Below are 27,528 nucleotides of genomic sequence, written 5' to 3' on the forward strand. Positions count from 1 at the left end.
GGTGAGCCCACTCCAGGGGAGTCAGGGCAACACGTGGTCTGACGTCACCGGCCCAAGAAGCCAAAGGGCAGGGAGGCTCCCCGTGACCCATGGGCAGTGCCCACACACACACCTTTCCAGCGCGGCCAGGTGTCCGGACAGGAGCCACCACTGCCCCAGCAGATATGTAAACAAGGACAAGGATCAGTCCTCCTGGGAATCTAGAGGTCCACGGCTGGAAGCCGGGCTTCCAGGTGTGGCTGGGGCGGCGGAGGCACCGTTCCAGGTGGGTGGGGATGGACGGAGGGTGGGACTCTCACCCGGGGCCGCCCGCCTTCCGGCTCCTCGAAGAGCCCTGGTTGGCAGTGTCCTCGCCCTGCCCTTTCAGACAGCAGAGCCCAGCCTCGCCCCATGGGCGAGACTCACGTTGCCTGTGTCTCCCTGGAGGCAGTCGGCCCCTCCGAGGGGGTTGCTGACGCAGGTACGCCGCGCAGTGTGTGTGTACCCGCGCGCGCTTGCGTAAGCCCAGGTGAGCGAGAGCCCAGGTGGGCGTGGGCGCCGCCCCACAGTGGCACGCTAGCGTCAGCGCGGGTGTGGAGGAGCGCAGGGGCGGGGAGGGCGAGCGTCTTAATGCACAAGGTGATCCGCGGAAGGCAAAAAGGATTTGGCCTCCTGTGAACTGCGCGCGTGTCCACACAGCGTTTCTCCCAGTCCCGGCTCCCTCCCCCCAGTCCCTCCCTGGGCTGGGCCAGAAGAGGTTCTTCACGTAAACCAGGAAGGACTTTCTATGGTTCAATACACAGCAGAGAAACGGATGAGCTGGTTTTAAAGAGAGAGGGAGGGAAGAGCAACTGCCAGATGAGCCTCAGGCCTGTGTCCTCCCTGGGGGGAAAGACCCTGCTTCCCTTTCCAGACCCCCTGAGCTGGGAAGGTGCTGTTTGGACCCCAGAGGTGGGTCAGCCTGTATGTGGAGCCATCTTTCCACTTTTCCCCATCACGTTTCCTGGGGTCCCAGTGCCTGGGGAGGAGCCCCCAGCTGGGGGGCATGCCAAGGACCCCCAGCCCTGCTTCCATTCCAGGCACCCGTGGTGGGGCTGGTGGGGAGGGGACAGCCCTGCAGTGTCCTTGGCTTGTTTCTCAGATCGTCCCTGGTTCTCCAGGTTGCCCTCAATGGGGCGTGGCCTCCTCCCGGGTCAGGGGTTGGGGGGGGCGACTGGGACTGGAGCTCTCCACTGAGGGGTCCCACCCCGGCCACCCCTCTCCGAGAGCAGCCTGGGTGTGGGCCCCTTTGCAGGGCTCTGGGATGGGGTGGGGTGGGCACCCAGGGAATTTGCTGGAAAGGCTCCTCCTTAAACCCCTGTATCTGGAAGCTCTGAGCTGATGGGAAGACCCAGGGCACCAGAAGTAGCGTTTTAAAGAACATTCCTCTGGGCAACTCGCGCGCAGGTGTGTGAAAGCTCTGCCTCCCATCAGCTATAATTGTCCCGTGGTCCCATCTGACCCGCTCCTCCTGGAGCCCTGGCTGTGCACCCCGGGAGCTCGTGTCCAGTTTGGAGGAGGACCTTGCTGAGCCTTGGCAGGCTGAGCCGAGTCTGGAAGACGTTTCTGAGGGTTGGGGTGGCCTCTGCCTTTGTAAACCAGGTGCTGGGAGCTCCAGCCTCTGCGCCAGGGACTTGGCCCGCCCCTTGGGCTCCTGTGCCCCCGCACTGAAGCGCCGGGGGTCTTAGACACGAAGAACAGTGGGCTGGGAACGAGGGACACAGACCTGAAAGTGAGTGCCCTGCTGGCTAGGAGGACCCAAAGGGATTTCACCTGGAGGGGATCCCTGGACCCTTTTCCTTGCGAGTGCATGGTGTGTCTGTGTAGGGGGTGGTGGTGGTGGTGGTGTTGGTGGTGGTGGTGTGTGTGTGTGTGTAAAGGTGTCATGCCTCACCCCAACCTAGCCTGCAGTCCCTTTTCTTGTCTCTGTAGCCCCTTTTTCTGTCTTCCTTTAAGAAGGTGGGAGGAGGGGCAGATGGTACCTGAATTAGAAGAAAGTCCAAGCGTCCTTCTTCCAGTCCCAACGGCCTGCCCCACGCTCCGTTATTCCAGGGGTGCTGGGCCAGCGCCCCCACTGTGTTCCTGAGTCCATCTCTCCGAGTCTGCGCTCGGGGGGGGGGGGTGGGTAAGTGAATTCAAGTAAAGGAATGGCTGGGTTCAGTGGGTGGGAGTGAGGAGCATTCCCCCAGCCCCAAGGACCCTCCTCTTCCTTGTATTCACAACAGAAAGGTCAGTTAGGAGCAAGGAGCTGGGTAGGCAAAGTCTCACCCTTGAGCTGGTTTCATTTTCCTAAATAAACCAGATGCTTGGTGGGGAGACTGAGCAGGGCCAGGGGGCGGGGGGAGGGTGTGGAGAAGCCAGGCTGCAGGGGGCGGGGGGAGGGGCGCCTGCCCCCACCCGGGATGCCCGTCCCAGCACCAGCTAGCACTGGGCCCAGAGCTGCAGCACACGGGGAAGGGCTGGACTTCCAGAAGCTTCCTGGCCCCGGTCACGCCCACCTGACGGCCCTCCAGTCCTTGCCCTCCCTCCCTCCTTCCCTCCTTCTGCCTCCATCGGCCTAAACTCACTTGGTGTGCACCGCAGCCGCCCCCCGCCCCCCCCAACCCCCGCTCAGCCCCTTGAAGCCGCAGCAAACCCCACAATCTCGAGGCCACACACGTCCCCTCGTGGTTTTTCTCCATGCTTCTCCACACTGGCTTTGCTGGCCCTGGAATCTCTGGAAAAATAAACTCAGGAGGTGAAAAGTTGACTTGGTTTCTCGGTGTTTTTGTTTTCTGGCAGGCGGTGCGGGGAGGGGTGGAGAGGAGCTGGGTGCCGTGTTTTCTTTTTCCTCTTCCGCCGCCGAGAACGACATCAAACGAACGATGAAAACCCTGCGATGGGGGCCCGGGAGCCCGGGGCGAGGCTGCTGGGGGGGCGGTAGAGGGTGCTCTGCTGGCTCGGGGGGTTCGGGGGGTTCTGGGGCGTTGGGGTCCGACTGGCCTTGGGCCGGAAGAGGCTGCCCTGCTGGGCGCTGCTGCTGTTGGAGAGGGTGGCGTGGTCCGGCTCGCCCGGGTCGCTCTCCGTGTAGCTGTAGGCCTGGGCCCGAGAGATGCCCTTCTGCTGGCGGCGCCAGGAGTTGTAATAGGTGGGGTCGCTGATGTAGTGGTTGACGAAAGAGTGGGCCTTCTGGTGGCTCGCGTCAACCTCGTACTCGCTGTCGCTTCCCTGGGAGAGCAGAGAACCGATAGGATGTCAGCGACCCTGGGGACGGGTCAGCGCGGTCAGGGCTGGGAGGCACAGAGCACTCTGGGCTGAAGCTCCACTCAGCCTCCTCGGCGCCCTGCACCGTGGGCATGTCAGCCCCGAGTCTGCCACGGGGGTGAAAGGCATTCAGAACACGTGATGGGTAGGAAGTGTCTCCCCCAGAGCTGGCACAGAGCCTGCGGACGCCGACGTGACCCAGAAGACCCAAGTTCTAAGCTTTTGAAAAAAATCAAAGTGAGGGATGGGATGCGGGGTGGGAGGGAGGCTCAAGAGGAAGGGGATATATATATATATATATGTTATATATGTATATACACAATATATGTATCTATTAATACTTATAGTTGATTCATGCTGTACAGCAGCAACCACCACAACACTGTAAAGCAATTATACTGCAATTGAAAAATAAATTTCAATTAAAAAAGAAAAAGAGCTCCATGAATCAGTAAAAAAAAAAAAAAAAAGAAAAAAAAATCAAGGTGAAATTCACATACCACTGTCGAGGGTGTGATTCACCAGCATTTGGTACATGCACACTGTCGGGCAACCATCGCTTCTTTTCATTTCAAAACATTTCCATCATCACCACAGAGTAAAACCCGGCGCCCACTAAGCAGTCGCTCCCCACTTCCTCCTCCCCAACCTCCTCCCCCAATCCCTACCCCTTGCAGCCACCCATCTACTCTCCACCCCTCGGATTGACCCGTTCTGGATGTTGCATAAAAATGGAATCACACTGTATGCAGCTTTTGTGTCTGAGCTTCTTTTGTTTAGTATGGTGTTTTCCGAGGTTGCATGCATTATGGTTCTTTCCTTTCTGTATTCCTGATGCTTTGTTATCTTTGCTGACCCTGGAGGGACTGCCCCTCCCAAGACTAGACAGGTCTTAGAGAGCAAGCAGCTTTTTATACCCAGAGCCCCTGCCTGCATCGCCTCCTCTGATGGGCGCTTACACGCTGACTTGGACCCACTATTTCCTGCCTCCAATCACCGCAGGGTCAGGTACCAGACAACTAGGGGCAGCCCCTACCCTCCAGGGTCCCCTGAATTCATCAAACTCTGCTAAGCCTGCTTGCCTTGCCTCTGGGAACCTGAATAAAGGGTGCAGGGTGAGTTTTCCTGTTTCCTTCCTGCTCCATCCGCCTCCTCACCAAGCCTGGTACTTCCTCATGTGGCTCCACGTGGCCTGCTGTGCCCCCTCTTCTGGGGATCTGCAAATAATAAGCTATCTTTCCACTAGCAGTCATCTCCTGATCTGCTGGCCTCATCAAACCTGAAGAATAACCAACCGACATTTAAAAATAGAGGTTCAGGGACCTCCCTGCTGGTCCAGTGGTTAAGAATCCACCTTGCAACGCAGGGGATGCGGGTTTGATCCCTGGTTGGGAAACTAAGATTCTCCATGCCACGGAGAAAGTAAACCTGAGCACTCTGGAGCCTGAACACCACAGCTACCAAGCTGGCACACCCCAACTGGAGAGTCCGCGCTGCAACAGAAGCCCCTGTGCGCTGCAACCGAGACCCGACGCAACCAGATGGATAAATAAAAACACATCTCTAAGACAGTAAATAAAGCAGAGGCCCACGCATGATACCCTGAGTTCCAGTCCCGATCCAGCCTCTGACTTACTGTGTGACTGGGGACAAAGCCAGGACCAGATTGGAAGGCCTTTGAGGCTCCTGGCGCTGAACAAAATGCTGATGCTCACCCACGTGTGATCCAAAATAAAAGCCACACTCGGTTATAAAAGAAGCACGAGAAAGATTATCAACAGAAGTTCTGAATTTTCACACGGTGATGACCCTGAAGCTCTGGGGGAGAAATAAAAAAAATTAAATTATCCTTAATACGGTTGATATTCTGGGGTCCTTGGCCCGTGCTCTAGCTGGCTTTTGGGAAAATCGGTGCAAGAGAAGAGTCCATCTGGTTTGTAAAGTAACATTCGACTCTGAATCGTGGAGCTAAAAATATCATGCATCTCTTCCCCACCCCCAGCTCCCAGCGATGTTTTGAGAACTAAAAAGACAGCAGATGGAAAGGCCTTTAGAACTCTCTGGAAGGGATGCACTGGTTTTAGTGAACAGTACATGCTCAACAAATATCATTCTAGAAGACCAAGCTCGAGTTGCCTCATCTCTGCCCAGTGAATACATGCTTAGAGGCAGTAAATTCATTTTATCAGCTGGAGTGAAATACACATTGGCAAACCCTGCAGTCCAGTGAGCACAGTATAAACAAGTCCAGGGTAATCATCTGTGTCTTGCTCTATAGGCAAAGAAAATGGAGGGCTTCCCTGATGGTTTGGTGATTGAGAACCCATCTTAAAATGGAAGGTCACCGGTTTGATCCCTGGTCTGGGAAGATTCTACATGTCCCGGAGCAGCTAAGCCCGTGAGCCACAACCACTGAAGCCTGAGCACGCCTAAATCCCCTGCCCCACAACGCGAGGAGCCATGCAGTGGGAAGCCCGCGCACGGCAACTACCCACCGTGGCCAAAAACTCAGCACAGAAATCTTAGAAAAGGAGAAAAAAGAAAACAGAGCGTTGCCCTTGCCCAAAGGTTCTGAGCCATGTGTGGGAAAGGTAGTGTGCACCTGTTTTCAGGAACTCAAAGCCCTTTGCAGCATCTAAGCCTTCAAGGGAAACGGGTACAAAGCACAGAACTAAAATGACACCAACTCTGGAGCAGGCTCGCTGCCAGACAGGAGGAAACGCTGAGTTGCGTTCTCGTCTTTAAATTTCACACCTCTGTTCTGCAGCTATGATGATGCTACTACCTGAGTGCTGAAGACAGAGTGATGGTTTTGCCCAAGGAAAGGATGAGCTGGACCTGAACACAGTTTGGCCTGATTTTCCGAAACCTACACATGCTCCGAACTCCCGAACTCCTGCCTGGAGGTCACAAGAAGGGGAAGGGGAACTCCTCTGTCCTCGAAGGGGATGTTAAATGCTCCCAGACTGATCTGCTGATTCATGTGCTCTGGCTCTTCTTCTCCACCCCCCTCCTCAGCCCCCACAGCGCTCCCGCCACCCCAGCAGGCACTCCCAGGACCCCCATCGTCTTGGCAGGCAGGGCCGGCTGCCCACGACAATGGAGAATCCCTCACCCGTTCTCCCGTGATGCAGAGCAGCACAATACAAGCGTTTTCTTTGCCGACAGCCCAGCTGCCAGCCCAGGAGCGAACAAAGGGGCTGCAGAGACCGCAGGGCTCCGTATGCCAAGGGCAGGCAAGGGGGCCGGGGGTGGGCTCCTGAAGCCCGGGGCCGCAGTGAGGCCAGCCCAGGGGCAGGAGGTCTGAGCCAGACGTGGAGGGTACAGGAGGCTGGGGGGGCGCGGTCCCTGGGGTCCAGGCACAGTGAGGGTCTGTGAGTCTGGGGATCAAGAGAGGGGCCCCACGGTTTTCCCTACAGGTCAGCTCCCTCTTGGAGGGCACCCACCGACTGGCTGGAGTGACTACTAGATGTTCTAGAACTTCAGCGAGCCCCAGGCCCCAGCCTTGGAGACACATCCCCAAATCACTGTGGGTCTGGAGTGAATGAGTCTCCAGGCTGGGGGGGTGGGGGGACAGAAGCACCGCCTGATTCTGTCCCTTCCCAGCTGGGTAAGTGTGGACCTATCCTCTCTCGGCCTCAGTATCCTGGTCAGTACAATGGGTGGATCCTGACGTTCACAGGATGAACTCAACTAATATATGCGAGAACAGTCTAAAGGTATCATTAGGGGAAAAGTGAAAGGGGTCTGTTGACATGGGGCCTGAAGCCCCTCTGGGAAAGATCACAGGGGCACGGGATAGGGGAGACTGACTCACATTTTTAATTAAATTTATTTTTGCCGCACCATGCAGCTTGCGGAATCTTAGTTCTCTGACCAGGGACTGAACTCACACCGCAGACTTACCACTAGACCGCCAGGAAGTCCCAAGGGGAGGCTGACCAGTGCTCAGACAGCCCGGCAAGGAGAATGCTTGGTTCCTGCCTACCCACAACCCCACTGCCACCCCCAGGATGAAGCTGTGACCAGCAGGGTGGGGAAGGGGCCTCTCTGGCCCTCCTGGGGGCCCAAACCAAAGCCCATTCGTCCAAATCATCTCCTGCCCTCTGTTAAGCACCTACTGTGTGCCACTGGACTGGGACAGCAAAGCCGGTGGAGGAGGGGTGCGGCGGGGGCGGGCACAGGCAGGGCGGCTAGAGTCTGGTCCGCCCCTCCCCCAGCTCCCCAACACCGCAGTAGGGGGTCTCTGCACGCACTCCCCTCTGTCTCCACCTCCGAGAACATCTGTTTCTTTTCTGGACGGGGGTGGGGTATGAAGAGAAGAAAGAAAGCGAGGGGGGGGCCAGGGGCTCCCAATCCTGCTTTCAACTCTCGCCAGGCCCTCGGTAATTGAATGCAGCTTCCCAGTCGCCGGCCCAGCACAAAGGGGGCCTTTCATGGCCAGTCCCTGGCTGCCAGGCAATCAGGCCACCGCTTCAGCTCCCAGGCCTCTTAACAGCAGCTCAAAGCCACTCCATCAGCAATTACCGGGCCCGGGGAAGGGGGAGAGGGCAGCCTCCAGGCTCAGAGCGAGTGAGGTGGGGACCTGAGGGAGGGAGGACCCCGAGAAAGGACTGAGACAAAAGAGAGGGAGCAAAGGAAGGCCTTTCTCTATTCTGTCTCTTTCTGGAAGCAGGGACAGTGGTATCAGATCAGCAGGAGACAGGCAAGCGCTGTCCTGGGCTCGGGGACCAGGCAGAGAGCCCTTGGGTATGTGTGTGTGCACTCAGCTCTGTCCGACTCTCTGTGACCCCCTGGACTGCAGCCCGCCAGGCTCCTCTGTCCACGGGACTCTCCAGGCAAGAGTGCTGGAGTGGGTCGCCATGCCCTCTTCCACGGGATCTTCCTGGCCCAGGACAGAACCCTCATTTCCTTGAGTCTCCTGCATTGTCAGGCGGCTTCTTTACTAACTGCGCCACTGGGGAATCCACCTGGGAGCCCTTATCTTGTTGAATCTCAAGAAGCCTGGTGGGAAAGTGTTGCCCCAGGTGAGGTGTCACCCTGGGCAGCTCCTTCGGAGACTGGCAGCTGGAGCCCGGCCCCAACCCGCGGCCCAGGTTCCCCCTGGGGGACACTTTCCTCCAGGGTTCTTGGGCGCCCTACCCCTCCCGGGTGCTACAGAGGACCCAACCTGTGTGCGGCCACTACCTCCATCCAGGCCTCCCCCAGGGGTCATGGGTTAAGAAGTGCCATTCGTAAACAATCCTTAGAGCCACTCCTGGCTAACTCTTCGGATTGGGTGCTCAATAAACAGTATATACAATCTAACAGGTCCTATGTATTGATAACAAAGGAAGCTGAGCGCCGAAGACTTGATGCTTTTGAACTGTGGTGTTGGAGAAGACTCTTCAGAGTCCTTGGAATGCAAGGAGATCGACCAGTCCATCTTAAAAGATACCAGTCCTGAATATTCACTGGAAGGATTGATGCTGAAGCTAAAACTCCAATACTTTGGCCATCTGATGTGACGAGCTGACTCATTTGAAAAGACCCTGATGCTGGGAAAGACTGCAGGTGGGAGAAGAAGGGGATGACAGAGGATGAGATGGTTGATGGCATCACCGACTCAATGGACATGAGTTTGAGTAAACTCTGGGAGTTGGTGATGGACAGGGAGGCCTGGTGCGCTGCAGTCCATGGGGTTGCAAAGAGTCGGACACGACTGAGCGACGGAACTGAACGGAACTGATTGATAATTCCTTTTTCTTTTAGGCTCAATTTCATGATAATGAGCTTACAGGGCTGACCCAGGACATCACAGAGAACTGAGTACTGATTAAGAGAGGCTTGCCATCGCCTTGGAATTTCTCTCCATTGAGATTTACTTGTGTGCTAACTATGTGATTTTTCTACCCATCGTGGGCTCTGACTTTGAAATGAAGCTGGACCGTGGCCATACTTTGTTTTTAGAAGTTCCATCACATAAGCCTCAGCCTTTGTGGGTCCCCCTGCCGGGGAACCTCCTTCTCCACAGACCCCTGGAGACACGGCCCCCAGCCCCACCCCGTGCCTTCTGGAGGGAAACCGGCCCTTCCCTCCTCCGGCCTCCACCCACAGCCCTGTTCTGGCCTTTCCCACATGGCAGCATGTGTGTTTGTTTATAAGAAGCCTTGACTTTGTGTTTATTACCATATCACAGGGAAATGGCTGGGCAGCTAGGAACGGAAGAATCCAGTTCCGGAGGGCGACTTTTGGGTGGTCTGACTTAAGAGTTCCAACCAGGTGGCACGGGGCCTGGGGGCGGGGGCTTCAGGAAGACAGCTGGCCCGAGGGGTCGGGGGTTGGCTGCTGACCCTGAGGGAGGTTCCCCGGGCAGGACTAACAGCGCCTCTCCTGTGAGCCCGGAGCTGGAAGTCGTGAGGCTGGGTGCTGCACGTTCTGGACACTAATGTGCAGTCCAGCTGCTTCTCACGGGGGCGAGCGAGCAGCACAGGGAGTTATTTATGGAGAGCGCTGGCATCTGCAGAGATGAAAGGGCCCAGGCGGACCCTGGGAGGTTCGGCCACCAGTCCCCCGTGTCCCCCCGCCCCAGGGCACTGGTATGCGGAGCATCACTCAGTGGACATCCGAGGGCGGCCAGCTGCTCTGTCTCCCATCTGCCCCCGACTCCAGCCCACACGGAGCTGGGACCCTGAGTTTGCACATTCGGACCTGAGTCAACTCGCTTAAGCTCTCTGACCCCAGTTTTCCCATTCGTACAAAGATGCCACTGAGGCCTGGCTCGGAGGGTCGGTGTGAAGCTACGCTGTGGTGAGGCGCTTGGGTAGCCCACGGCGGGCGCAGCTGTTGTCATCACTGCCACTTTGAAGGGCCTCTTTGAATGTCTGAGATCTGATGCTGGTTGAAAAGGAAAGCTTACAATCACAAATCTTTGTTTCTCTATCCTGCTAACCATACTTGGTCTTGAGTCTGTTCAGCCTGATGACCTTCTCCAGTAACTCTTTCATGGTTTCAACAGACACGCACAGATTGACCACATCCCAGTGACGTGCAGGACACTGGGGATACAGCGTGAGCAAAACTGTCACGGTCCCTGCCCTCAAGGAACTCGTGCTGGCAGTTCAGTTGCTTAGTCGTGTCCAACTCTTCTGACCCCATGGACTGTAGCCCGCCAGGCTCCTCCGTCCATGGGATTTCCCAGGCAAGAATCCTGGAGTGGGTTGCCATTTCCTTCTCCAGGGGATCTTCCGGACCCAGGGACTGAATTCGGCTCTCCTGCCCTCAGGGAACTTAGCTTTCAGAGTAAATAAGCCCGGGGATTCCCTGGTGGCCCAGGGTTAGGACTCTGTGCCTCTACTGCAACGGGCACTGGTTCAATTCCTGGTCAGGGAACTAAGACCCCACATGCTGCGTGCTGAAGCCCCCTCCCAAAAGAAAAAGAACAGAGTACATAAACCCAAGTCAACTGAATCCAGCCCCAGATCAAACCCCAACTATCCCAAAGGCCGCACACGGAGCTCCAGGCCTGGGCTGTGGTCCTCAGATCTGGCATTCTGGAACCAGAAAGCCTCCTCTCTAGGGTGTGCGCTCCCGGAGAGGGCGGGGGGTGGGGTAGTGACTGGTCCCAGTTTGCTATGGAAACAGTGTTCAAGTGAAGGGTTTGTTCTGAATAAATGAGACCAATAGCTATAAGGAGGATTCCGGGTGCTCTGTCCATCCTGGGGTGACTTCTGAAGTGGGATGCTCCTGGGATGGGAATTCTTCTCCCAGCAACTTCTTCAAGGCTGGGGGGCCCTGGCATGGCCTCAGGGGCCAGCTCTGCATCCCATGTGGGTGTCCCCCAGACTCACGCAGGGTGCTCAGAGAGCTCCCGGGACTGGGGCAGTCCCTTGTGGACTCAGAGGAGTTACTCTCTGAAAGGTCGGCGCTCAGCTGATGAGCGTGGATCACAATGCCCTCTGCAGAAGGTCAGGGGGGCTGAGCAGAGTCAACAGGGAGCCTCTTCTGCCGGCCACCACAATGCCCTCTCCACAGACAGGAAGGGGCTCAGGAAGCCCTTGGTGACTGCCCCACTGACACGGGGAAATCCCTTTAATTTTGTTTTTTTGGCTGCGTTGTGAGGTGTGTGTGATCTTAGCTTCCTGACCAGGGATTGAACCTGTGCCCCCTGCATTGGAAGCCTAGAGTCTTAACCACTGGACTACCAGGGGAGTCTCCCTTTACCTTTTTGACTTTTACCTTGGGTACCGACAAGCCAAAGGCTCATCACCATCTTTGGGGAGAAAGAAGAAAAAGTGCTTCAGGAAGCACGGCCATGTAAGTCCCAGTATGGGCGTGGCAGCAAACAGTTAACTACTCACAACGAGATGCCATAACCTGGATCACGTGGGTGCCCATGTAAACCAGGCTAAGCTGCGTCTTGGCCTCTGCCAGCTCTGAGCTGTGGTGTCAGCTCCAGCCTCACCGGCTCTGCCAAGCCTGATGGTAACCCTGGAGCCGAACAAAACAGCAGTGAGCAAGAGAGAGGCCTTCGGTCCAGGGGGCCGCGACTGGACCCCAGGCTGGCTGGCACCTCCTGCCCGGCCAGCAGCCCCACTTCCTGCTGGCCTCTCTCCCTTCTCACCCTCTCCCAGGACCGGACAGCAAGGCCCAGGGCGTGGGACACCGTGGCCTTTTGCGGCCCCTTCCTTGGCAACCAGCAGGCTTGGCCAAGGCCAGGAGGGCTAGGGCGAGAGGCTGTAACATCACTCGGCTGGAATGCACCAGACCCCCTCTCCCCAAAGCTCGGGGCAGAGTGTCCACGCATGACCCTGCCTGACCACCCAATGGCAGCCTCTCTAAAGCTCCATGTCTCCCAAAGGCACCACCCCCTTCTCAGTATTAAGAGCTGACATTCATTGAACGTAACCTCAGCAAATCCTCCCCACTGTCCCATGAGCCCATTCTGCAGCGAGACAAACTGAGGCTTCAAGATATTACTCAGTACACTCATGAGGCCCTTGACTCCTGGGCAGCAGAGCCAGGACACAACTCAGGTCTAAAGCTCCAAAGCTTAACGCCTTAGCGGTCCGCACTGCTTCCCAATCTTGGGGGCCCAGCCCCCCACTTCTGGAGCTCATTCTGACCCTGATTAGCTAGGTTCAGCTGTTCTCCGGCTCCGGCCGAGCAGGGCTCCAGTGTCTGCATCCCTCTCCTCGTCTTTGAGGAGAGACGGGCCAGGACAACCGGGGACGGAGCATGTTGGGGGGCTCCTGCAAGACTTTTGCTCTTGGGAGTTCCAGGGACCCCACCAGCCCAGGTGCAGACTGAGCGCAGCTCGGACATGGCGGTTGACCTGAGTGCGCCGTCCAGGGGGTTTCCTGGGGCCCCTCGATCTTTTCAGTCCATAAAGGGAAGGAGGGCAGGAAGCGGTGGGCAGGCCCATACTCCGGGGTGGGGGGCTTCACACAGCACCCCACCGCGAGCGGGCACCAGGCCCTCCTGCCCCTCACCTGAGAGTCGGAGATTTCCGAGGGCTTCTCCGTCAGGCTGCTGCTCTCTGCCGGGATGAGGTCGTTGTACTTGGTGACGTCCTCGTCGGAGTAGTGAAGGCTGCCCGGGCTGGGCCGGGGGGGAGACCTGGGAGAGTGGGCGACAGGGGGCTGAGGGGGGCCGGGGGGAGACCTGGGGGCTGTGGGCACCGGGGGGTGGGGGACAGGGGACAGGGGGCAGGGGGCTGAGGGGAGACCCGGGAGGGGGGACAGGGGGGGGGGCTGGGGGCTGAGGGGACCCGGGAGAGTGGGGACAGGGGGAGACCGGGAGAGTGGGGGCTGAGGGAGACCGGGAGAGTGGGGGACAGGGGGGAGACCGGGGGAGGGGGCGGGGGAGACGGGGGCTGGGGGGCTGAGGGGGGGGGGGTGGGGACAGGGGGAAGACTGGGGAGAGTCGGGGCTGAGGGGAGACCCGGGGAGGGTGGAGGGCTGAGGGGAGACCTGGGGAGAGTGGGGGGCTGAGGGGAGACCTGCGGAGGGTGAGGGGCAGGGGGGCAGGTGGCCCTCTGCGGGACCCTCCGTCTCTCCTTACTGTGTCTGCGTTTTGACAGGCCTGGGCCCTGGGGCTCAGGGCCTCGGGCTGGAGACCCCAGGGCAGGTATGTATGTGTGTGTGTGTGTGTGTGTGTGTATGTCCCTAGGGCTTGTAGGCCTAGCAGCAACCTCCCAGTGGGTGTGTGTCTATGTGTGTGTGTGTATCTGTATGTGCGTCTGTGTGTGTGTGTGTGTGTCTCTAGGGCGTGTGTATCTGTGTGTCTGTGTGTGTGCCTGTGAGTGTCTATGTGTGTCTGTGTGTCTATGTGTGTGTGTGTCTGTGTCTGTGTCTGTGTGTGTGTCTGTGTGTGTGTGTGTGTGTCTATGTGTGTGTGTGCGTGTATCTTGTGTGAGTCTGTGTGTGTGTCTATATGTGTGTGTGAGTCTATGTGTGTCTGTGTGTCTGTGTGTGCGTGTCTATGTGTCTCTGTGTGTGTGTGTCTATGTGTGTGTGTGTCTATGTGTGTCTGTCTGTGTGTCTATGTGTGTGTGTGTCTATGTGTGTCTGTGTGTGTGTGCGTGTATCTTGTGAGTCTGTGTGTCTGTGTGTGTGTCTATATGTGTGTGTGTGTATGCGTGTGTGTATGTGTGTGTGTGTCTATGTATGTCTGTGAGTCTGTGTGTCTGTGTGTCTGTGTATGTGTGCCTATGTGTGTCTGTGTCTGTCTGTCTGTGTGTGTGTCTATGTGTGTGTCTCTGTGTGTCTATGTGTGTGTGTGTCTGTGTATGTGTGTGTCTATGTGTGTCTGTGTGTGTGTCTATGTGTGTCTGTGTGTGTGCATGCGTGTATCTTGTGTGAGTCTGTGTGTGTCTGTGTGTGTGTCTATATGTGTCGATGTGTCTGTGTATGTGTGTGTGTGTCTATGTGTGTGTGTGTGTCTATGTGTGCGTGTGCGTGTATCTTGTGTGAGTCTGTGTGTGTCTGTGTCTGTGTCTATATGTGTCGATGTGTGTGTGGATGTGTGTGTGTGTCTATGTGTGTCTGTGTCTATGTGTGTCTGTATGTGTGTGTGTGTGTGTCTATGCGTGTCTGTGTGTGTGTGTACGTGTATCTTGTGTGAATCTGTGTGTCTGTGTATGTGTGTGTGTCTATGTGTGTGTGTGTGTCTATGTGTGTCTGTGTGTGCATGCGTGTATCTTGTGTGAGTCTGTGTGTGTCTGTGTGTGTGTCTGTATGTGCTGATGTGTCTGTGTATGTGTGTGTCGATGTGTGTGTGTGTGTGTGTGTCTGTGTCTGTGTGTGTGTGTGGATGTGTGTGTGTGTGTCTATGCGTGTCTGTGTGTGTGTGTACGTGTATCTTGTGTGAATCTGTGTGTGTGTGTGTGTGTGAGTCTATGTGTGTCTGTGAGTCTATGTGTGTGTGTGTGTCTATGTGTGTCTGTGTGTGTGTGTGTCTCTAGGCCTTGTAGGCCCAGGACCAGCCTCCCACACCGGCTCAGGCACTGGGGCGCTGGGGAGGCTGCACCCTGCTTCTCCAGTGGTGCTCCCAAGGCCCCAGGCAGGGGAGGCTTGGCAGTGAGCGTTACACAGCGTTTCTGGGCCGCACGGAGACCCTGGCACTGAAATCTCAGGTGAGGTCTGGACACCTGCCCTGCAGACAAGCTCCCCAGGTGACTCTCAAACTCACAAGGGGAGCTCTAGAGAGTGGATGCCGAGGGTCGGGGGAGAAAAGAGGCACACGGCCTCCTTCCTTCCACGTCTGCTTGGAGACCAGAGACAGGCCAAGGCCTGCCCTACCTTCGAAAAACCAGCCCTGGAGAAAGCTGTGCGCTTCCCAGGGAGTGAGAGGCCAGCCGGCTCTGAGTCATCTCAGACACCCAGGACAGGCGCCTCGGGCGCTCCACCTGCTGCGGGGTGTGTGAGAGGTGGGGGGCTGGGCTGGGGGCCACGCAGGCTCCCAGAGGCCCTGGGCAGGTGGCTGGGGTCCCCCATGACTCTGCCTTACTCATGTCTTCCCAGGAAGGGGTGCCAGGGGGCCCTGCCCAGCGCCCGATGCCCCGTGATCGGGCCCGTCGGCTCCAGGAAACCTTCATAGCACAGAGGCCCTGAACCCCAGCGGCCCCGCCCGAGCCGGAGGTGGCTTCCTGCTGAAATGCCGCTCTGAGAACAGCCTGGTGGCCGGTGACCGTGTCAGAAGCAATACCCCTGCCACCTCCAACCCCTTGTACCGTATCTGCGTGGATTTTATGCCAATCAACAAAGCTGCATCTTTAAGCTACTTAGAAACAGCAGAGCTAGCAGCAGCATCACTAGACGAGACAGGCAGACACAGGACACCAACAGGAGGGGGGAGATGGGGGGCCAGGCTAACACCGTCTTGGCGACACACGCTGTGCCTGGGTCAGGCCTCAGGAGCCTGGGGATGGTTTGGGGCACGTGGGATTTCTGTGTGTACACAGTGATGGAGGGGACACACAGGGGCCGCGGTGTGTGTACACTGGGGGTGTGAGAGGCGGGCGAAGCCAGCCTGTGGGTGAAACGCCCTCTTGTTCCATGTGGCAGGGCCCTGGAGCCAGCCTGGCGGGGCCATGGTGGCCACGCTGGGCCCGCCACCACGGCCTCAAATGGCTCTTTCTTTGGAAAGCTGGCTTTGGCGGGAGATGAGAGCTCGGCCTGGCTGGCCTGTGCACCCCTCCCGCTGGAAGTCCTCCTGCTGAACACACACGTCGCCTCTTCCTTTCAGGACCAGACAGAGGGAACCTTTGTGAGCTGGCCCTGGGAGAGGCATCCCCTCAGTTCCGTGGGCACCTCCGATGAGCCGGGAATGTTAACGGGGCCGAGGCTGGAGCCCCTGAGCTGCAGCCCCAACCTCTCCTTCATGCTCTCGATGTCTGAAACTGCCAGGTCAATCAGGTGACGCTCAGGTGAGCCCTAGCAACTGACCCTGACCTTGGAAACGGGCAGCCTGGTGGGCCACAGTGGGTGGGGCTAGCAGGGGCCCTGGGTGGAGAGGAGTCAGGCGAATATAGGAGCTGGTGCAGCCTGGTCCCCTCCTGGTTGGCTCTTCTTGGATGCTGCCTTTTGAGGACAATGTGGGGTGTATAGACTTCAAGGGTGGGTGGGAGAAAACTGACTATGGCCACAGAGGGTGTGAGCAGGTGCCTGGGGAGAGGGCATCCCCTCTTTCTAGAACGGGAAGGTCAGGCGAAGGCAGAAGCAGTCATGGGGGACTCCTGGCAGCTCTTGAGTGTGTCTGCCCAGCCCACTTTCACTGGGTGCCTCTCACCTTTCGGGCCAGTGGCTATCAGGGCTTCAGGCCTGTACCAGGAGCACTTGGCCCCAAACAGCAGTTAGTGGTTTGCAAAGTTGTGCAAACGATTTGCATCCTGCTGTGGCTGGCAGACACCCTCTGTCCCCAGCTCCTCGTGACTTTCTCCCCACCCCGCTGTGGAGCTGCCTGGGCTCGGCTCTCTCTGCCTAGTGACCATTCCTAGCGAATGCCGCTTCCAGGGGGGCTGCCCTGGTGGCGCAGTGGTAAAGAATCCACCTGCCGATGTAGGAAATGCGGGTTTGATCCCTGGGTCAGGAAGATTCCCCTGGAGGAGGAAATGGCAACCCACTCCAGTATCCTTGCCAGGGAAATTACATAGACAAAGGAGCCTGGTGGGCTAATCCATGTGGTCACAAAGAGTCGGACACAACCGAGCAACTGAGCATGCTGCTTCCAGGACGAGGTGAAGCCAGCTGCATGCTGCCTGCTCTGTGGCCCAGGCGATGCTGGCCCCACCTCCACCCGCCTGGCACCCCATGCAGAGAGCCCACTACCTTGTATACAGGCCATTCTTTCGGCAGAAGGAGTTCTTGACAGAGAGTCGTCGGTTGTTGAGTTCCAGGGCAGGAAAACTGCTCTCATCCAAACTCATCATCTCGCCATGGCCCAGCGCACCAGTCTTGGTACTGTTGCCTGGGGAGGGCAGAGATTGACATCCATCACGCACTCCATCCTTTTAGACCGCGTGGCCCCTTTCCCCTATGGCTGGGCTGCCCCCTCTTTCTTTTGTTAGGGTTTAAACCAAAACTGGAGATGGAGATTGTGAGACTGTGTGTAGGAACCCTAGGAGACCCCCACCCCCATCAGAGTGGCTGCTTTTCCAGGAGAGACCTCCCCCACACCACCTTTGCCGAAAAGGGAGATGGTCCCGAGAAAGTCCCATCCACCAGCTCACCTGCGTCTGTCTTCTTAGCATACTTCTTGCTCTGGCCTCGGATGATGAGCACAAAGACGAGGAGCAGGATGAAGATGAGGCCAACAAGTGCGATGACCACCAAGAACCACCACTCCTCGTAGAAGGGGTTGGCTTTCTGGGCTGGAGCATGGAGTGGGCGTCAGGTCCGTGGTGCTCAGACCTGTCCTGCCTCCAAGCCTGTGGCTCCAGCTAGGACCCTACCACCTGCTCTCACATTTTACGGGCAGGTGAGTCTGCGCCCTCAGAACGAGGTAGAATCTTGGGTTGGTAGGGATGGTTTCATCTCAAGGGCCAGCTCTGGTTTATCAGTAAAGGGGCTGCCTGGAGGGCTGGTTTGAGAAAGGGCTGAGGCCATTTCTAGACTGATTGATTAGTGATGTCTGCTAAAAATACAGGCGGAAGAGTGAGTTGAGGAGGTTTCTCGACTCCTGAGTGCTGGGATTGATTAGTGATGTCTGCTAAAGCTACAGGAGGAAGAGTGAGTTGAGGGGGTTTCTCGACTCCTGAGTGCTGGGATTGATTAGTGATGTCTGCTAAAGATACAGGAGGAAGAGTGAGTTGAGGAGGTTTCTCGACTCCTGAGTGCTGGGATTGATTAGTGATGTCTGCTAAGCACACAGGAGGAGCAGGGCCTGTGCGCTTGCTATTTTTTCTTATTTTTCCTTGCCACTTATGGCCCAGGGGCTACCTTGGTAGATGTCAATGTGTGCTAGAAAGGTGCTTGCCTGGCCTGTGGTGTGCCTGGGACAGTTTCTCTCCCAAGGTTCAGTAGGGACAGAATCTTTTCTGGTAGGCGGGAGGGTGGACATGAGCAGGTCTTCAGAAAGGCTCCTCCAGGGAGACTCCCCTTCTTTCAAAGCCGCCAGGACTGTGCTCCCTGCATGGGGCTGGTACTAATCCGCGCTGCTGACTGAGGGGGCGGGCTCTTCTATTTCAGACTTGAAGTGCTGACTTCCTGTCATTTGGTTCTATCAATCAGGCCAAGGGCAAAAGCATATGGCTTCTGAAACTGGCCCAGTGAGTAGAAACTTTGAAAGCTATTCCTGTCTCAGGGGAAGCGCCTATTAAAAGTGATTAGATGTGGGTCCGTGGGTTTCAATACTGGTCGTCTGTGAGCTCGGAGGTGATGGGAAGAGAAAGGCAGGAAGGAAGGGCTAGGGATGGAGTCCTGCCCTCGCAGGATGCTGCTCGCTCAGGCCTGAGCTTCACAGGCTCCAGGCTCTATGTTGGGGGGTGGTTTCCATGGATACACAGTGTATGACCCGATGCCCTCGATTTCCTGGGTGATAAGCCCACGGAAGCTTCCATCTTGGTCCCACTGATTCATCCTCAAGCCCACTGGGCCCGCTGCCCAGGGCTTCTGGAGTCCTTGGAAAGGAACTCCCAAGACCTCTGCCCCCCAGCTCCTTCCGGAGTTGAAGGCTGACCCGGGCCCCAGCCCAGGGATCTTGGCTTCGGAGAACTGAGAGGACAATGCCTTCTGGGTCCCCAGACCAGTGCCTCTGGGGCTGCTGCCTCTCCTCCCTCGTCCCTTCCCCAGACCCCCCACCCCTCACGCTGTAGGTGGTACCTGGTACAGACTGGGAGGGGCTGCTGGGGGTCCCGAAACCGTAGTCATTGACTGCGATGACCCGGAAGTCGTAGCTCACACCTGGCTTGAGGATGTCCATGCTGAATGTGTAGGACGTGACCTCCTTGGGGATGTCTTTGATGAGAATGTCCCAGAGCCCCTCATCTGCGGGAGGACAGAGAGGGAGGCACCTGTTGGGAGGGGGCAGTCTGCCTGACCTTAACCGGTGCTCCCAGACCCCAGGCCTGTTGGGCCTGCCCCCTTGACACCGAATCCCCCATGCTTGGCGCTGAGTAGGTCCTCAGGAGATACTTTTTACAAGTATCTGACCCTTTTATTCTTTTTTTTATACTTTAATTAATTAATCCCAGCCATGACTGCAAGGAAATCCAACCAGTCCATCCCAAAGGAAATCAGTCTTAAACTGGAAGGACTGATGCTTGAATTGGAAGGACTGATGCTGAAGCTGAAGCTCCAATACTTTGGCCACCTGATGCTAAGAACTGACTCACTGGAAAAGACCCTGATGCTGGGAAAGATTGCAGGCAGGAGGAGAAGGGGACGACAGAGGATGAGATGGTTGGATGATATCAATGACTTGATGGACATGAGTTTGAGTAAGCTCCAGGAGTTGGTGATGGACAGGGAGGCCTGGTGTGCTGCAGCCCATGGGGTCGCAAAGAGTTGGACACGACTGAGCGACTGAGCTGAACTGATGCCATGCAGCCTGTGAGATCTTAGTTCCCTGACCAGGGATTGAAGCCAGATCCTGGCTGAGTCCTAACCACTGGACCACCAGGAACTCCCTCTCCCTCTTTTTAATTAAAATCTCTGCAAAATATTGAAAAATGTATCATAAGTGGAAAACTTTTTAACACCCAATCCAACTCCACCGTCCAGTGAAAGAGCCTCCCCATCCAGCACTTTGTGCAAAAGAAATCTATAGATTCATTTCCCACGACAGTAAAAAGTGCTGGCCAGCAGGCTTTTAAGAGGCTGCCTAATATGCTATCATGAGTCCCAGGTGGCTCAGATGGTGAAGAATCTGCTCGCAATGCAAGAGACGTGGGTTTGTTCCTTGGGTTGGGAAGATCCCCTGGAGAAGGGCACAGCGACCCCCTCTAGTACTCTTGGCTGGAGAATCCCAGGGACAGAGGAGCCTGGCGGGCTACAGTCCATGGGGTCACAGAGTCAGACACGACTGAGTGACTAGGCACACTGTTCTATCATGAAGGTAGGCTCTCCTTTTCTTGGGCTTCCCTGGTGGCTCAGACGGTAAGAATCCGTCTGCGATGCAGGAGACCAAGGTTCTATCCTTGGGTCTGGAAGATCCCCTGGAGAAGGAAATGGCAACCCACTCCAGTATTTGTGCCTGGAGGATCCCATGGACAGAGGAGCCGGATGGGCTACTGTTCTTGGGGTGGCAGAGTCGGACACGACTGAGCGACTAACACTTTCACTTTCACTTAGCCAGGCCCCTATTTTTCTGCTCCCTTTCCACAAAAGCCATACAGGGTAGTGTTAGTGTTCCTGCCTGCGGTCTGCCCCTCCTTGACCCCCACGCAGGAACAAATGATGTGGCCAGACCACAAGCTCGGGAACGAAACGCTGTGGCTCCGGCCTGCAGCCCCAGGACTTAGCTGATATGCAGCATGGGTCCCATGGGTCCCAAATGTCAGGTGGGTCCCTCCCTGGTCTGCAGAACGTGGCTTCTCATGTCTAGTCGGTTCTGCCCAAACCAAGCACAGCGGTGCAGGGGGAGCTGAAGACGAGGGCGATTTCACCCTCAGAATGAGGAATCTGTGCCCCCAGCCTTCAAGGGGTCCTGGCCTGATCCTTCCTCTTATGCTCTGCCCTTGACCACAACTATGTGGACCGAGTCACGGCCCCCAAACCCAGAACACCAGGTCCCATGCTGGGCCTCCCAGGGAACGCTGGAAAATCCACAGGGCTGAAGTCCTGGGCCAACATTCCACAGCCTGGCACCCCGGCAGGCCAACTTGGATGGAAAAAACAGGCTCCAGGCCCTGGATGGGAGAAGCAGGAGGTGGTCTCCCGGCCAAGTCAGCAGCCTGGAGGGCCAGAGAGGGACCATCTGGAGTGGGGAGGAAGCCAAGGCTGCCTGTATGTTCCGGCTACACGTTGGATCTGAGCTGCTGGACATAATAGCTGTTTACATGATATTTGCGACTGCAATTATTAGCCCAAGATTGAGGCAATGACTGGGTGCTGGCGGCTTCCTGGAACTTCTGGAGTGAATTATTTGCTATCGAGATGATTAGCGCTCAGCCACCCTGCAGTACTAACCATGTCGCTGGGATGTGCCAATGGCCCCATTAGGAGTATTAGCTCCTAAGATGCCAGCTTCCCAATTAGTATTTGCTGCTTGTGCGGGAGCAACACAGTCTTCTTTTTTCCTTTCTTTCTCAACTTGGGTTACCTAGTCACACATCCATGGAACATCGAGAACAAGCCTCCAGCCTGTACTAACTCCAGCACCTCTGATGAATTGGAAACCCAGCAACGGAGGGAGCTGGCCGGGGGCGGGAGCTCCTGGGGGGAAGAGGAGCCCAAGAGGCCGCCGCGGGTGTCGCTGTGACCCATCAGCGACTTATCCAGCCGCTCCTGATGCCTTCAGAGGTTCTCGTGATTCGATTTCAGGCTTGAGAGGAGAGCCCGGGACGTGATAGGAACTGTGGCGAGAGCCGGGATGCAGAGACGGCACTCAAAGGGGCGCTGGTTCTCCAGGGGACGGCCAGCCTCCTGGTGGGCTTTGGTCAGTGGGGTCACGTGGAGGCAGTGGGCGTTTAGCCAACAGGGGCCCAAACCTTTGTTCCTCTGGCTTCTTGGATGACCCCCCCGACTCGAGCTGGTCCTCACCCGGCGATAAACCCTGTTCTCCAGGGCCTCCAGGGTGAGCCTTAACTAGGGTGCGAGTCCCGTGTCCCACTCGCCACAGGGGCCCTCCTCGCTTCCCCCTGGCAGAGCACAAGCACCCTGTCATGCGATGACCCCCAGCCGCCTCAGCCCGGGTGAACGTACCTGAAGGCCGAGCCTCGAGGACGTAGCGGGTGATGGGCCCTTTGCCTGGGTCTCCACTGGACCAGTGAATAGCAATGGCCGAGCTGTACCGCACAATGATGGGCACTCCAGGCGGGCCGGGGGCACCTGTACACACACACACACACACACACACGCACACACGGTGAGCAAGGGGATGCCCCAGAGTGGGGCCATGTGCCCCACCCATCTCCCTGAGCTCCAGCGCGAGGACCCGAGTACAAAACCCCGGCCAGGGTGTCCGGAACCCCTCCACGTGCCATGCCCCCGAGGAGCGTGTCCCGGCCAGGCCTGAAGGACACGACTTACTCTCCGCCAGGTCACCCACAGCCCCTGCCTTCCAGGAGAGGATGTAGGGAGATGCCACAAAGGCCCCCAGCTGCACTCCCTCTAAGGGCGAGGCCAGAGAGGAGGCCGAGGCCGCAGGAGGATCCGGGGCCCCTGCCACCACGAGGAGGGAGGAAGGACCCAGCCCTGCCCCTGGGACGGGCTCTCTGGGGTGACAGGTGCCTCAGGGGCCACTGGGGGGGCCAACCCCAGGGCCCAGAGCAGGAGGGAGGAGCTTGGTCTGTAGGCAGAGGACTGAGCGAGCCTGCTGTGTCCACAGAGCGTCCTGAGCCCCTTCCTGTCCGGAGGCCCTGCCGTGCTGGCTCCCAGGGCCCCCAGGGCCCCGGCCTGCTGATCCCCATGCGCCTGGAGCCCCGCCTCCTGGGAGCCTGGACACAGCAGGTGCTTCCTCCATGCCTGCGGGACGGGACAGTACCAGGCAGCAGGGTGTGGGCGGCAGGCTGGCCCGGGGCCCCTGTGGACGCCTTGGGGGAAGGAGCCGAGAGCCCAACTTCAGACTGAAGCGCCTCCAGGCCCTGAGGGAGGTGACCGGCCAGACGGCAGGCAGGCGAGGGGCTCACCTCCTGAGCCTGGTGGCCCACGGCCCAGCCCTGCCCACGGCCCAGCCCTGCCCACGGCCTCGGAGGGCCTCAGAGCCTGCCTGCCTGCCTTCCTTCCTTCCTTCCTCCCTTCCCGCACCAGCATCCTGCCCACAGCCCAGGGCAAAGGTGGAGGGCTGGCGGGTGTGGGATGCTGCCCAGGCGGGTGTGAGCGGTGGGGCGGGGCTCCCAGCACCCTGGGCTCTCATTCTCTCCAGGGCAGAACCTAGGGCGGAGTGGAGCTGTCTCCAGACTAGAAGCTTCCAGCCTGCCCGTGGAGCTGGCCTGGAGGGAAGAGGGTGCCAGGCCGCACGTCCACTGACCCCTCCTCCAGCGGGCGCAGTGCGGAGCTTTCTCAGAGCCCCTCCCCACTCCTCCGCACTTCCTCCCCGCTCCCCCAAACCCCGACACTTCTGGGCTCAGGTTAGAACACCGTGTTCTCCAGGCAGGCCTCTCCAGGCCCCCCGCCCCTGCTCTGTCCTCCTGGTCTCCTGCCAGCTCCCTTCCTGCTTTTGTTTCCCTGGGAAGCGGCTCAGGTGAGAGGCGCCCGCCTGCCCGGGGAGGGCCTGGGGGCAGGTGGAGGGCAGGGGGAGGCAGCTCCCTGGCAAGCTGCCTGCTGCGGCCCTGCAGGCTGTGTTCCAACCCTGGGAGCCTTGGGAGCCAGCCTGCCCTTCTTCAGAACCAGAGGTGGGGAGAAAGCACCCAGTAAGAAAGTGAAGGGCGGCCGCCTGGAACCTGCTCCCACTGGGCAGCAGAGGCCACCCGGCCGGGTCAGCACCTCCCAGCTCAGGGAGGTGGGCAAGGAGGACGGGGAGGAGGGGCTTCAGGGGGAGGCTGGTGGGGCTGTGTACATTCTCGGTGGGGGCAGGGGGACAGAAATGCAGAGAGTCTTCGAGGCAACATCTACATCAGGAGAGGACATCCTGCATGAAAGAGGCCCTGGGGGGCTAAGCCTCAGCCTCAAGAAGAAGAGTTCCCCCAGCCTGAGGACGACTCCAGGGAGGGTCACAAAGTCCAAACTAAGCTACTCTTTCCTTCCTGGTCCCCAGTGCTCCCCGTCACCCCGGGCCCAGTGCACAGGGCCTGGCCTGCCCCCTAACGCTGCCCCTCTGTCCCCTGTCTAGGGGGCATGCGGCCGGCAGGCCTCCCTGGACCCGGTCCCACGCCTGCAGACCCCCAGAGCCCTGGCTGTCACAGCAGGTACCAGAGAGCCACTTGGGCTCTTTCGTTCAAATGCACATCCCAGGGATGCTCAGGGATGCTGCCTAACTTGGGCCCCAGGAATCAGCGTTATCACGAGAACCCCAGGGGTTCTGACATCAGTGTCTCCTTGAGACACGCTCTGATGACACAGGTGACCCCTGCAGCCCGGCTGGCCCTCCCTCACAGCTGGCCACCCCCCCACCCCACCACCCACCGCCTCAGCTGCCATCAGAATCCTGTGGAATGCTGGTCTCTCTTCCCACGCATCCATCTAAATGCCGCACCCCATGAGGTGTTCTGGAATTGCCGACTTTGTTTATTTCATTTTTAAATTTAAAAAATTATTGTTAATTAATTTATATGGCTTCACTGGGTCTTCGTTGTGGCAGGCAGGATTTTGATCTTAGCTGCAGCATATGGACCCTCAGGTGGGGGCCTCTGAGATCTAGTTCCCTGACAGGGATGGAACCCGCTGCACTGGGAGCGAGGGGTCTTAGCTGCTGGACCATCAGGGATGTCCCCCCTTTAAGTGCCCCCTTGTCCTCCCCCATCCTTCCCCCCAGGCCCGCCCCATGGTGCTGCCTTGAAGTCCTCGTGGGCCTGAAAGCTCCACCAGAGACCCCGTCTTACTCAACTCTGCACCCCCAGGCACGCTCTGGATGCCCCTTTCTGACCTGGGGGGCCGCGTGTGGGGACAGCTGCCCCCAGGCCCACCCAAGGCTCCCTTACCTTCTCCAGGGCCCGTGGTGACGTTGGCTTCAATCTCAGGCCCGTAGGTGAAGGTCTTGGCTCTGATGCGGAACCTGTAGGTCATCCCCTCCGCCAGGTCCTTCACCTTCAGCCACAGGGGGCTGCTGCCCTTCACGTCCACCGTCACGATCTTACTGACCCCTGGGGAGGAAGCATGAGGCCTGTGAGGGCCACAGGCCCTGGTGGGGGAGGCCGTCGGGGAGGGAATGGTCAGCGCTGGCCAGGGGCTGCACCCCCTGGAGTCAGGCTGGGACCGGCACCCTTGACCACATGGAGTGTTTCCAAGACCGTTCTCAGAACAGAGTCCTGTAGCCTGTCCTCAAGAATATATACATTTATGTTGCCTGCTGGTCTGCGGAGTGAAAAACTATAGTGTCCTTTAGCATCTGGAGGGAAAAATCAACTATCTCGTTTAATTTAACCATCGTACCTCACACATTGGTTCCCCCACATCCCATCCCTTAGAAATCACATTCCAAGGACCATCTTTCAGGAAGTGCTTCTGTAAAGACACCGCCATCTGGAGCTGGAGGGGACACATGTGTGGCTGTACCCACAGCCCAGGACAACCTCAGATCCGGCCCGGCTCCCTCCCTCCACAGTGCCAGCGAGAGCTGGGGGCTCACGCGGCCCTCCATCAGCCACACCCACCAGGCTCTTCAGGGCCAAAGTGAGGACGCTACGGCTCCCCGAATCTTAGCTACTAGAGGGGAGGCTGGGACGGTCTCCAGGAGGTGAGAGTTTGTGCTCTGCGCCTCCCATGTCAAAGTCCTCCTGAGTGTCAGCCTCTCCGGGACCTGGTTTCATCTCCCACACCCACCGAGGAGCTGGTCACCCCAGGAGACAGACTTCGCAGCCAGCAGGCTGGCCTCAGAGTGCAGGGCTGGCCCCGGGTTCTCCGGGCACGTCTCCTGCCCTGGCTTCAGTCTGTGCTAACGAATGAGGGTATCGACAGCATCTTAGGCAGGTGCTACAGGGTGGAAGAAAATAACCGAGCACCTGGCTGGGGGGCGGGATGAAGTCCTGATGGACAGATCGGTGGGTGCTCCAGGGGGCTTCCCGAAGGGGTCACGAGCCTGTGGGGTCACGGGGTGGATGTGCCCTGAGACCTGGGACATGCAGTCCTGGGTACACGCCCCTCGACTTGCCGGAGCAAACTCCTCACCGGCCTGGGTCTTGGCTTTCCCTACAGGGAGGTAGGGGTGCTGCGTCCTTGTTCCCTGCATCTTAGCGAGGCCTGTTTGCTGCCGACCAGAGTCTGGGGCTGAGGCGAGAGCAGGGTGCAGGCTCACTGCTGGCCCAGCTGGGCACCGTCTCACTAGCCCAGGCAGTTCCCGTCAGTGGGCTGTCAAGGGCAGATGGGAGTCTGGAAGGCCTCGGAGGCGCCACGTGGTCCAGACGCCACTGGGCTGAGCGACAAGCAGGCGAAGGGTCCACACTTCTCCGGGTGTGGACCCCCCTAGACACAGCCCCGAGAGCCCGTCTGGCCCGTGTCTAGCCCCCAAGACCTCTGTCTTCTCCTTCCTTCCGTGGGAGGAATGGCTCCTTTCCTGGGTCCCACACCTGACCACTCCTCCTCCTGGGGCCCTCCAGGCCCTGGGGAGCTGCTGACATGCAGGTGGGGGGTGGGAAGACTGAGGGCCAGTGTTCCCTGGGCTGATCCAGAAGGGCTCAGCTCCCAGGGCTCAGCCTTGTTCTGGTCGGGCTCTGCGGTCTGGGAGGGGTGGCCGGCCACACCCCCAAGGCCTCACTGGGCCCTGGAACTGGGCACAGGCCTCCCGGGGCACAGTCTCCTTCCTGCCTTTCTGACTCTGCAGCAGTGATTTCAGCTGTGGTGGGGCAGCCCCTGGGGGGCCTGGGAGGTGGGCAGGGTCCTGTCCAGGGCCTGGAGGGAGGTGTAGGGCAGGGGTTGTGGGGAGAGCTCTGAGCATTGCTCACAGGACCAGGGCTCAGGGCAGCAGGGGGCAACCTGCAGAGCCAGGGGCTGGAGCCGAGGCTCCCAGAGAGCAGCGGGGTGCAGTGACCCCCCCAGGCCTCTGCATCTGCCCAGGGAGAGGCCCCAAGGCTTTGATCAGAGTCTCAGAGGGGTTCCTGACCCCACGAAAGGCAGAGAAGAACTAACTCAGGGTCAGGTGAGTCCCTAAGGCTGAGGGATCACACGTAGGATGGAACCTTGGGGGATGGTCCATCTTTATTTTTAGCCTTTTTTTTGTTGTTGTTTAATTTTTATTCTTTAAAAAATATATTTATTTATTGGGCTGTGGGCTGTGATTCATTTGAAAAGACCCTGATGCTGGGAAAGATTGAAGGCGGGAGGAGAAGGGGATGACAGAGGATGAGATGGTTGGATGGCATCACCAACTTGATGGACATGAGTTTGAGCAAGCTCCGGGAGTTGGTGATGGACAGGGAGGCCTGGCGTGCTGCAGTCCATGGGGTCGCAGTTCAGTCAGACTGAACTGAACTGACAGTTCTTCGTTGTGGCATGCAGAATCTCAGTTGCTGCCAGTGGCCTCTTAGTTTCAGTG

The 27,528-nt window shown here is 58.1% G+C and overlaps 1 protein-coding gene across 2 annotated transcripts in view; it reads right to left on the reverse strand.

The window, feature by feature from the left end:
• Nucleotides 1-924: 924 nt before the first annotated feature.
• SDK2 (sidekick cell adhesion molecule 2) overlaps nucleotides 925-27,528 on the reverse strand; it is a 268,058-nt gene continuing 241,454 nt past the window's right edge. For both annotated transcript variants that reach the window (XM_070389019.1, XM_070389018.1), the window contains 7 exons: nucleotides 24,980-25,141; nucleotides 22,104-22,229; nucleotides 19,062-19,226; nucleotides 17,471-17,611; nucleotides 17,070-17,208; nucleotides 12,732-12,858; nucleotides 925-3,225 (listed from right to left, as the gene is read on the reverse strand). In XM_070389019.1, the coding sequence (XP_070245120.1) occupies nucleotides 2,872-3,225; nucleotides 12,732-12,858; nucleotides 17,070-17,208; nucleotides 17,471-17,611; nucleotides 19,062-19,226; nucleotides 22,104-22,229; nucleotides 24,980-25,141 (1,214 nt within the window). In that variant the 3' untranslated portion in view covers nucleotides 925-2,871. The remainder of the gene's footprint in view (nucleotides 3,226-12,731; nucleotides 12,859-17,069; nucleotides 17,209-17,470; nucleotides 17,612-19,061; nucleotides 19,227-22,103; nucleotides 22,230-24,979; nucleotides 25,142-27,528) is intronic.

Source organism: Bos mutus, chromosome 19 (assembly GCF_027580195.1).
Source record: "Bos mutus isolate GX-2022 chromosome 19, NWIPB_WYAK_1.1, whole genome shotgun sequence".
NCBI classification, from domain to species: domain Eukaryota; kingdom Metazoa; phylum Chordata; class Mammalia; order Artiodactyla; family Bovidae; genus Bos; species Bos mutus.